The sequence below is a fragment of the Glandiceps talaboti genome, chromosome 12 (genome assembly GCF_964340395.1).
Source record: "Glandiceps talaboti chromosome 12, keGlaTala1.1, whole genome shotgun sequence".
In the NCBI taxonomy this organism is placed as follows: Eukaryota; Metazoa; Hemichordata; class Enteropneusta; family Spengelidae; genus Glandiceps; species Glandiceps talaboti.
Genome location: NC_135560.1, coordinates 18091706 through 18103696, shown reverse-complemented (window position 1 = coordinate 18103696; position 11991 = coordinate 18091706). Strand labels below are relative to the sequence as shown.

General features: G+C 35.3%; 2 protein-coding genes across 2 annotated transcripts; one reads left to right on the top strand and one right to left on the bottom strand.

Moving 5' to 3' along the window:
• The first annotated feature begins 236 nt into the window (after positions 1-236).
• On the top strand, positions 237-5806 carry LOC144443539 (survival motor neuron protein-like). Its single transcript, XM_078133065.1, has 8 exons — positions 237-293; positions 1213-1284; positions 1700-1849; positions 2339-2545; positions 3197-3382; positions 3877-3954; positions 4516-4638; positions 5014-5806. The coding sequence occupies exons 1-8, from the start codon at positions 252-254 to the stop codon at positions 5173-5175; spliced, it is 1020 nt and encodes a 339-aa protein (XP_077989191.1). The 5' UTR covers positions 237-251; the 3' UTR covers positions 5176-5806.
• Positions 5807-7186: 1380 nt separating this feature from the next.
• On the bottom strand, positions 7187-11990 carry LOC144443388 (modifier of protein aggregation 4-like). The gene is made up of 3 exons (XM_078132855.1): positions 11835-11990; positions 9316-9439; positions 7187-8555 (listed from the first exon to the last, which is right to left on the bottom strand). The coding sequence occupies exons 1-3, from the start codon at positions 11839-11841 to the stop codon at positions 8471-8473; spliced, it is 216 nt and encodes a 71-aa protein (XP_077988981.1). The 5' UTR covers positions 11842-11990; the 3' UTR covers positions 7187-8470.
• Position 11991: the final 1 nt, after the last annotated feature.

The following is an 11991-nucleotide window of genomic DNA, read 5'->3' as shown; positions in this document are numbered from 1 at the left end:
AAAAAACTACTCACAACAAAACGTAGCTCTATCAATATCTTTTCCCACTCAATTTTACTATTCTCCCTCCGTCAATTCGTTATTTTGGAGACAAGACTGTATATTGCATTGTGGGTGATAATTAGCATACCTCACCGTGGTGAAATGTTACAACACTTGTGATTCGTGAACTGCAAAATTTTCAACCAATTACATCTTGTGACATAAAAGATATTTTAAACAGCTGTTTTGGAACCCTGTGTGGAAGAAGCATGGCTACTTCTAGTGAAGGCATAGTATTTCGGCGAGATCAGGTATTTTATTTATCTCTTTATCGTTATACTACTGTTACAGTGTGAAAGTACATGCAATTTTTTGAAGTGAAAATTCAAATATAACAGATCAGGTGGATGCATTTTATATAAATCATGTCACCTAAACATATAGAACAAGTTGTATTCATGTGGTTATGTATTTATAAACAAACGAATGTCAAACGTTCTAGACCGTAGAGTAGACGTCGTAAGTACGTACATTTGTTATACAAAACATTGTAGTGAAAACATTCAGTGCGTCTCTGGTGCGTCCACGTCCGGTTTATAGTACCGTAAAATAACATAATGAAACGCAAGGTAAGGACCGACCGTTCACTTCATTGCGACACTAGCATGACTAGCCCTGCTAACAGGCGGTGCACGAGTCTATATTGCTGACTTGACTCTAAACACATGTAGGAGGGACAATTGTCAGAATCGAGTCCCGGATTACTCTGTATTGAAGCAGGACTATTGCGATACCAGCTCTGGATGTACATCATCATCATCACCATAATCATCATCATCATCATCACCACCACCACCACCACCACCACCACCACCACCACCACCACCACCACCACCACCACCACCACCATCATCATCATCATCATCATCATCATCATCATCATCATCATCATCATCATCATCATCATCATCATCATCATCATCATCATCATCATCATCATCATCATCATCATCATCATCATCATCATCATCATCATCATCATCATCATCATCATCATCATCATCATCATCATCATCATCATCATCATCATCATCATCATCATATTTTATCTCTCATCACTCATGCTATGCATGTCCTTGGTTATGGGGAAATTTAATTGCTATCTCTAGTTTCAGCCAGTTTGTGTGTGTGATTGAAGAAACTTGATTTTCCTTCACAAATTTCTTACAGAGTGAGGAGTCAGACATTTGGGATGATGAAGCACTGATAAAGGCATATGATAGAGCTATAAAGGCAGTAAAGGTATGTACACAGTCCTAGTTACTGTCAGTTTATCCATTCACTAATATTATCAAAGAGATCACTCCTAGTATGAGAGTGTGTGGCATTTCTGTACAATGATGAAATATATACAATATATCTAGAAATGTACTCCATACTACTATACTTGTTTACATGATGGTACATGTATTGATTTTGTTGCAGTGAATTATGATGTAAGAAAAAAGAGTATTTGTAAGTCCCTTACCTGATTTACAGGTGTTATTTGTATGGTATTTGAACAAAGATCGTACAGTGCACTGATTGATCAACAACTGTTTGGAGAAGATACTTCTATTGCTTGGTGAGAGAGAAATAGCCACAACGTTCAAAATCCTATATGTTCTTGGTACTTTTCAACTTCTGGTTATGATTTGCGTGCATGATTTATTGACAGGATGAAATCCACAGTGAAAATAATAAAGATGCAGTAGAAACTCCTGAATCAAGTGCTAGTTATACACCAAATAAAAGAAATGCTCATGATAAAAAGAAGCTCCCCAGCAGCAGCTCTAAAAGATCAAAGAAGAAGAAAAGGAAGGAAAAGGTATGGTTTTGTGGTGGTAAAAGGATCTGAATCAGTGTGTTAGCTAAGGTATGGGAAGCCCGGGAACAGAAGGGGAAATCTAGTATAATTGGCACACTAGTAATTTCTAATACTTTGTACTATAATTTTGTTTGTGAACCTGGTTAAAATGACTGGGGAGCGTAGGTAGATTTTACCTACTTGCTGCCCTTACAAATCACTGGTAAGGAACCCGTTGGAAAATGACTAGGGAATTCAGAGATTAATCTACTTACTGTCATGTATCAGGTGTGTATTATCCATTCGTAACCCTGACTGAAACAAAATTGTGTCTCAGTATTAAAATCCAAGCAAAAATGGTTTTAGACACTAAGATATTAATTCTCTGATTTATGCACATTTAGTGTTTGTGCGGTAGAAGAAATGGCTTTATTTTGATGTTGTACATTGAAGGTTAAGATACGTAGGTTGAATTCAATGTACAAGTATTCTTTGTACTTCTATTTACAGTGGAATGTTGGAGACAAGTGTAGAGCAGTGTACTCAGAGGATGGTGTCGTGTATTCTGCCATCATCAAATCTATAGACTTCACCAACAAAACTTGTTGTGTCACCTACATTGGATATGGAAATGAGGAGGAATTAGAACTATCAGAATTACTGCCCCCACAGTCTGAAAATGCCAGAAGTACTAGAGAGCAACATTTACAAGGAGAGGTAGGACTTTTCACAAAGGACACACTGCAAAATCTAGAACAAAAATCTAGAATCTCAACAAGGACTACAAAGACGACTCAGTTTTGAATACTATTTGAACAAAAAGATTGTGGTAAATGTCATGTCATCCTTAGAGTTTTTCCCATAAACCCTTGCAGGAAATTTCCAAAATGGCCGCTGAACACATGTCAAGTGCAGTAGCACTTCTTTTTCAAAGTTGAATAAGTTACGATATACTATTTTATAACCAAAATTGTATTTATGTTGGTAGCTATAATCAATGCAAGAGTACTAAAGGCAGGATAATTAACTTAACTTGCCTGGACTTTTCCTTTAATTCATCACAGAATAAATTAACTGATTGGCAAATTGAAAGAATTGTGACGTCAAAACTGTGCATATTATTCTCACTCCATTGAATGTCATATAATGATGTAAGATTATGACAACCATCACAATATGATGGAGAATATGGTACAGCAACTACAGCATGCAAGTGTTATGATTCATGATACATAACATTACATAAAAATTACAGCGAAAAGAAGCAATGAATTCATTATATTTCACTAAAATACCAGATACTGAGATATGATTCCAGTAAAAATAGGATTCAGTAAATGTTTTCTTTCTTCTTTCTTATTTGAACAGAATGGCTATGATAGTCAACAGTCTATGGAATGGACAGATCATGGTCAGAGTCCAGGTCATCCAATTTCAGGTCACTATGGTGGTTACCGAGGCAACTCACCATGGTGGCAGTATCCACCATATCATACACCTCGTCCTCCACCAAGGATTCCACCTCAGTTCCATTCAATGAATCCTTTTATGAATGTAAGTGTTGTTTTCTGTATTTAAGATTTGTCGCTAAGAAGAGCATAATATTACAATACTGTGAAATAAACAGTGTCTGCTAGCGATACATGAGTTCAAGAGAAATAGCCACAAGTGAAAATAGTGAAGCAATAATTGCGTATACCATCATGTGTTTATTCAAATGTACATAATCAAGTGAATAGACTGTTGTAACATTGTAAATATTATAAAGTTGGCACATTTGTTAGGTTCACACTAATTTTGACTAACTAGTTTTGACTTTATACAGTGTAACTAGTAAAAGTGACCAAATTGTCATGGGTGGTTGATGACGTTGAATGTTGTGAGTGTTGCAGAAGTATTGATAAGCTTAGAATGGTTACTTTAACATTTGTAAACTACAGATATGATCTTGCAACTGGTAACACTCCTGGTTTTGTGACATTTGTTTTCTTTATCTTAGAAAGAATCAATTGATATCATTAACTTTTTTTTTTTACATTTCGTTGCAGCCTTATTTCCAACCTTTCCCTCACAGTCTACCATCAAGTTCATGGTCTGGTGGAATTCCACCTGGCTTTTCATCTCCAGTGAGTAGAACTCACCATTTCTTTTCTTATTTTCTGTTCATAAAAATAGAAGTATAACTTGGAAAAGTAATACAGCTTACTCAAAAATATTAGATTATTTCTAAAACAGATGCCATGGAAACAAGATTTGCAATTTTGAATTAGAATTAGAATTATCATTCCCATTCCCATTCATAAAAGTAAAGTAATGTAATTCTAAGTGATATTTTACTCTTCTGTCAAATAAATCTGCTGTTATATTTTATTTGTCTGGTTCTTATTGATAGTAGTGTTACATAGTTAGAGTTTCTGAAATTACAGATCCTGCAGTTTTTTTCCCCAATCAAAAATTAATATTACTTTAATAAGATGCTGCTGTTCCAAAGATGTATGCACAGTAGAAGGTAGTCTGAATGCCAACATGGTATTGAATCGTAAGAGAGATCTTGCGATTTGATGAGGGATAGCACTAGATGATTTGAAATAGTGTGTATAAATGTTAAAATTTCTCTTGTCATTCCTTTCCAAAGATATCATGGTATTGTAACTTTAAAATGAACTTCTACATTTTAATTTTTACAGCGTATTCCTCCCATTCCACCTCCGCCCCCTGTTACACAGGATGCTATGGATGGTGATGAAGATGCCTTGTTTTCAATGTTGATATCCTGGTATATGAGTGGTTATCACACTGGATACTATCAGGTATGGCAACAGGTTGTGTGTAGTGAGAAACACAGACACAGTTGTTTGATGTATGACATACAGGAAAACACCACAGTAATGTGATGTATGGTGAACAACCAATTCTAGTATGCTAATAATTTAATGAATAAATCTAGTCTAGCTGCTACCAAAGATCACACGGCACAAAAGGCTCTCACGAATGCACTAGCTTGAGGCTCTATACTACTACCCAGGCTGCACTCAGATAGAGTATTGTCATCACCTTTCACCTTTTTATTCAGCAACTTTCAGAGGTGCAGATCCGAGGTCTACAAGACTTGAAGAAATCTTGAATTCTGATTACCAGTAATTGGCATTGTTACAGAACTCTTTTTTTTTTCAAAATTGTTTCAGGGATTAAAAGCTGCAAGACAAGGAGAGGGCTCCCACCAAAATACACCACAACGGGAACCAACCCAATCACCTGTACCCCCATTTAGGTCACGGTCAGCACAACCACATCAACCAAGTAGTCAGCCATTTCCAACTAATTTTCCATCAGACTTAGCCAGATAACAAGATTGAATGTCTGATACACAATTAGCATAGAAGGAGTGGGGTGCACCCAAAACAATATACATGTAACTGCTTTGAATTTGTTATAACAACTGTTTATCAGCAGTGCATTGAAGAAATGTATTTTAGGGCTTCAAAGTCAACCACTGTAATGTCAGAAGTATGGTGCATGTGAAGCTGCAGAATATTATGTGGACAAAGTAATTTTGAAATATTTAGCAGACAGTTTTGATATCACCATGGTGATGAGATTGTGTTCTAGACATGTAGTTGAACATGGATGTTTATGTAATGATGATGTGTTGCAAGTCTGAGGAAAAAGTGGCGGCAAAGTCCTTGACATCGTATCCATTAAAATCAAGGGCACATTTCATGTCTGCCAAAGTGGTACGAAAAATTCTTTTATGAGTTCAGTACAGTGCAACTGACACTGAAATAAGAGTCTTAGACTGTTGGTATTTTAACTCTTCAATTTTATTTCTCATACCCGGTAGCAGTATCATGTATTGCTATGCGATGTACTTTGCAGTATTTTACCAAATAGCTTTTACTTGAGTTACAGAACCTTTCAACAGGAGTGAACTGTTTGCAATGTCAAATTTTACAAAGTAAATAAAGCTAAAAGCAACTTCAATCATTTGTGTCTTGTAATCCTTGTCATTTTCTGTGTTGATAGTATATCACTGTCCTGGTATGTCACTCATACCAACCTAACTGTGTAGTGTTGTTACAATGGTATGTCACTGTCACAAATCTACCATGCATTAATACCCTGGTATGTCACTGTCACAAATCTACCATGCATTAATACCCTTGTATGTCATTGTCACAAATCTACCATGCATTAATACCCTGGTATGTCATTGTCACAAATCTACCATGCATTAATACCCTGGTATGTCATTGTCACAAATCTACCATGCATTAATACCCTGGTATGTCATTGTCACAAATCTACCATGCATTAATACCCTGGTATGTCATTGTCACAAATCTACCATGCATTAATACCCTGGTATGTCACTGTCACAAATCTACCATGCATTAATACCCTGGTATGTCATTGTCACAAATCTACCATGCATTAATACCCTGGTATGTCATTGTCACAAATCTACCATGCATTAATACCCTGGTATGTCATTGTCACAAATCTACCATGCATTAATACCCTGGTATGTCATTGTCACAAATCTACCATGCATTAATACCCTGGTATGTCATTGTCACAAATCTACCATGCATTAATACCCTGGTATGTCATTGTCACAAATCTACCATGCATTAATACCCTGGTATGTCATTGTCACAAATCTACCATGCATTAATACCCTGGTATGTCATTGTCACAAATCTACCATGCATTAATACCCTGGTATGTCATTGTCACAAATCTACCATGCATTAATACCCTGGTATGTCATTGTCACAAATCTACCATGCATTAATACCCTGGTATGTCATTGTCACAAATCTACCATGCATTAATACCCTGGTATGTCACCATCACAGCAATCTACCACAAAGTAGTACTACCTAAGAATGTCACCGTCATATCAATCTACCACAAAGTAGCACTACCTTAAAATGTCACCGTCATATCAATCTACCACAAAGTAGTACTACCTAAGAATGTCACCGTCATATCAATCTACCACAAAGTAGCACTACCTTAGAATGTCACCGTCATATCAATCTACCACATAGTAGCACTACCTTAGAATGTCACCATCATATCAATCTACCACATAGTAGCACTACCTTAGAATGTCGCCATCATCATCAACAATATCATTACATATGGATACTCTGAACAGGTGATTGTAGAGAATCAAATTGTGCTTTGCAGTACATAAATTATTCATACCTCATATGGACCACAATGATTGTACACTTACACTACCGATAATCCTAATATATTCAAAAACTGTTACTTCTAGAAATGGGCAAACAATTTCACACGATACTGTACTCATCGCTTACCCAAAACACTCGTACTCATGACACAATTTACAAAAAGAAAACAAACAAGTCTATTCCACTGCTGGTTTATTTCGTACAAAATCTGTTATGTGGAAAAGGAAGCGAGAGGGAGAAAAATGCATGCAATATGTATCAAAGACACTACTACAACATATGACATACTTTGAACAATAACATGCAAAACCACAACCAAATTAGACCAAGACAAACCTGAGAGATAATGTAGTATTATAGAAAAATACTTGGTTGAAAATGTACAAAGAGGAATTTTTCACCAGAAATACTGCATAAGTACTACCAATAGTTGATAATTATCTGTAGTTGGCAAACATCATGATTGTGTTTTTATATTATTGACTTCTAGATACACAAATATCACAATACTTATTCTAAAATGTCTACTTGAGATAAATAACTAATAGTACTAATTCTACATCAGCCATGATTACCTGAACAGATGACACTTCGAAAATTGTCTTCAAACAACCGAGTCAGCTTAGAATGTAGAAAAAAACTGAATAACTGAGTTGATTCATCTTGGAAGGAAGATACACCATGTCATGGTGCCCTTATTGAGTTATTGGCTCTACTACTCTGTAAACAGCAGGGCAATGAGTAGAAAGACATGATGTATCTTACAGTCTATTCATCTCATGACAATTTGCTATACCCTTTTCCCTGAACTGACACTGGCAGATCAGCAGTGTGTTTGCTAATCTATTATGAATCATGCATTTCTAACACTGTACACCTATTTACTTTTAATCAAACTATTCCCTAAATATGCTGTATCTTACAATATAACTCGTACAAATCCGCAAATTACATAAGGTTGCCTGAAACAAAACAAGTATAAGTCACCAAATACCAAGCATAACATTTTATTATACATGACTTCAAACAGGCAAGCTGTTACTATCATGGAACTTGAAATGACAAATCAAGAAAATTGATTACATACTTCTGGTCTACCATAAGGTAACATAGCTGCTGCATTACAAAATATACATGTTTGTGACAAGCTATGAAAATATTCTGACGGCTCATAAGAAAAAAATCCTTGCAAATAAATTAAGCATATGTTCTGGTAGTCATGGCCGAGGCCTATCATCATAACAAGTAGGTAGTTTTATTGTCGACAGAGTGAGACTATCAAAATGCTGGATGATCTGAAAATCATGGGAAAAAACACAATTGGGATATCTTATTATATTAAAGATAAGCCATAATGGCTGCTGCTTTTCCTAATTAAGACCCCAGAGGTAAAGGCTGATGTTTTGTTCCTCTTCTGAATCTGTCTGGAAAGGCACTGCTATTTCCCTCCACTTGCACCTGCATCAGTTGGATTTTTAGCAGCAGCAGCTGCTGCTTGCTTCTCTCTCATTCTGTCTGCATCCCTGATGTATGAAAATTTACTCCTGATTAGTTTTACATTGACTCAGATACTGAATGATTACAGTTTTTGAGCAGGACTTTTACTACCAAATCAGAAAGACCATAACATTTCATGGTGTGCTTTACATCTTGCACAATGCTGTTTGTTATGAATTACACTGTCAAAATACACGCACTGATAGTGTGCACACACATGAATGTTACATTTGATCTCACTGTGAACACAAATATACAGTTCTGCATTTGAATCGCCTTTATTTCACCAACAATGGTGTTACTTTGTGTTTGTTTGTAGTAACACAAAATGTGTCACTTTATACACTTGTACGCTATCAATGTCTGCATTTCATTTTATGTAATTCATAACAAAAAACATAGTGTAAGAAGATGTCAAAAATATGTCACCTGACTAAGACTCTAGTCACTCTGGTTTGGTAGTACGTCTCTCACCACTATTTTCATATCCTCAGATTATTAAACCAAGATGCCATATACATCACACTTGGGGTTCTTCCATGCCACAAAGATGTGCTGGTTGTCATTAATATTCATGATAATTGATATTCATAAGGTACTACAGTATAACTTTCAGTATCAAAATGTAGCAAAATTACAGGCACAGTTGCAATGTTTCAAAATGGATTACAAACCTTGTGAATTCCAACTCCGAGAATGATGAAAGTTCAATCTATGGACAAGTCTAGCAATGTCTTGATTTTGCTCATACAATATTTTACCTTCCATTGTAGTGCCTCAACATACCTTTGTTGTCTTTTTTCCAATGACGCTCCTTTATTGCCATCCTTGTCATCGGCCTTTTTCTTTTTCTGATGTGCTGCCTGCTTTTTCATTGCCCTTTCCCTGGCTTTGTCTCTTTGATTTCCTCCTGTGTGACACAAAAACAACACATCATGTTATCAAGTATACATGAATGAAGAAAAAAGCATGGTACATTTGTTCAACAAGGTGCAAAACATTGAGTCTGAACACTTTGTCATCTCATGGACCACATGGTGTAACTAAGCACTATCAGTCTATCATGCCCTTTGCAATAGTAATGCTTTGAAACTAAATTCTTCATACAAATGTATACTGTCTGCCTTGAACCCTTCTGAGTACAATATTTGCAAGATTTTATGCATTTTTCCAAAATAACTACACAAAGTGACTCTCAAAGTAAGACACTTTTGGTCATTTTTATAAATATCAATCAGGGTTCTTCTCAAACAACTTCTCAAGACTAATTTTTCAACAACAAATAACTCTTCAAACCAGAGTTTGTGTCAGTGTACAATTTTCAAATCACATAACTTAATGATGATTAATCCATTTGTTGTAATATACCAAAATATCTTTAAAGCATATTATCATTTATACTGGAAGCACTTGTCTTGTCTCGATAACATTTACATGAACACTTCATCAGAAGTTCGTACTACATGTAGTGCACACAGGTTTAATCCTAATCCTAATCATTATTATTATTTATTTGCCAGGTCAAAAAAAACAACAACCAAATTTACATATCATGTCAGGAAAATGAAATAATTAAGTAAACACATCGGAAATGAGAATTTTTTTTTTTTTAAATGTATGTACATGTACATATAATATAGTATATACCCATTAAAGTGCATTCTAAACAACATTTGGCATCCGCACACATGTTCCTAATGAGTACCATTTGATATGTCTTGTTATAAAGTCATATTGGTTCAGAGGCAGTCACCACCTGTTACACTGTACTGTTACATTATGTTAAACACATTAAAAATGTGGGTGTGACAATCAGTTGTGTGGCAGGGCTGTAGGGTAGGTGGTTGATCCAAAACAAAAGAATGTCCTATCTAATTAATTCTTATGGCTCCACTGATAACATTATGCTTATCCGTGAACCTAGGATTGAAATATGGGCCTTTCTAAGATACAATAAGGCTGCCATAATAATTGTTTAATCCTTTCAAAATAACAAATTTGTTGCATACACTACTTAAGTTTTGAGTTGTACTCTTCCATATTACAATATTATGTAAGTTCTAAAAGTGTAGATTTGCCATTGTGTCATTTCTGTATTCACTTACAGCCTCAGACAATGTAAGCTCTTGGAAAGAGATGCAATTAGTTGGCAAATATCAAAAGAAACTGATTACTTACTAACATTATTACAAATAATCTCCCATTCCAAGAGTAAACTTACATTCAAAATGCTATAAAAAATCTCCATCATCAGCACAACCCTATGTAGTAATTGGCATTGTTTAACCACAAAATGATTATACCATAGACATGCCCTATACTGTCATTCGTATACGTATATATATATATATATATATATATATATATATATATATATATATATATATATATATATATATATATATATATATATATATATATATATATATATATATATATATATAGTTTTGGTAGTACTGGAACTCTTTCTTGGGTGTAACTCGGAGTTTCACGCATATTGCGATCATCAGACACTCTGATGATCGCAATATGCGTGAAACTCCGAGTTACACCCAAGAAAGAGTTCCAGTACTACCAAAACTATTACGCTCTGCCACTGCGGTATAGAGCACTATCTTATAGCAGATTGATACTCACCGAGTTATATATATATATATATATATATATATATATATATATATATATATATATATATATATATATATATATATATATATATATATATATATATATATATATATATAGATAGATATATATAGATATAGATAGATAGACCAGGATGAACAGTTTAAAGTTGGTCTTTCCAATCCCAAAGAAATGTGTGTATATAGCTCTCTTTCTCTGTAATTTTGTCATTATTTTAATACATGTACGGTCGCACGGCCAACAGGAAACAAGTATTCAGCAGAGACCACGTAAGAACTCGCCCCTGACGACCGTGGCGCTTTAATTGCCCCTTATAATATTTGTTTTCCTACAATTCTAACTTGTAAAGGCTAAGCTGGTGCCTGATGACTCAGTCTCAGTGGCAAGTTTCATACGTGAGATCTTACAGCAAGCAGTGTTCTTACTTTAAAATGTACTAATATACGTGAATTTGTCTGCCAACACGCAACAAGGATGTAACTTATGGTATAAATACAATAACAATATTGTCATCAATATACCACTGACACTGTCATGGCGGACGGATACGTCGACTTGAAATGATTGGTGTGGCCCTTCTGGAAAGACCGAAAAAGCGTTTATGATCATGCGATGGGTTATAATCTAAAATGACACTAGGCATAAAATATCACACTTACGCGTCATTTTTAAGGCAAAATATGGTCTCAAACGCAGCCTCAGAAGAAGAGCCTTCTCGGGTCGACGTCACGTCGGGCCTCTCTTGGCGTTGTTTGTTTCTTAAGTCGTTCCTCTTTTCTCTTAGGCCAATGATAACGCTTGTTATATAATGGTGAT

Coding starts and splice junctions, on each gene's coding strand:
- LOC144443539 (XM_078133065.1), top strand. CDS start 252: ATGGCTACTTCTAGTGAAGGCATAGTATTTCGGCGAGATCAG. Junction 294..1,212: donor TAGTATTTCGGCGAGATCAG/GTATTTTATTTA, acceptor AATTTCTTACAG/AGTGAGGAGTCAGACATTTG. Junction 1,850..2,338: donor AGAAGAAAAGGAAGGAAAAG/GTATGGTTTTGT, acceptor TTCTATTTACAG/TGGAATGTTGGAGACAAGTG.
- LOC144443388 (XM_078132855.1), bottom strand. Junction 8,556..9,315: donor TTGGAAAAAAGACAACAAAG/GTATGTTGAGGC, acceptor TTCATACATCAG/GGATGCAGACAGAATGAGAG.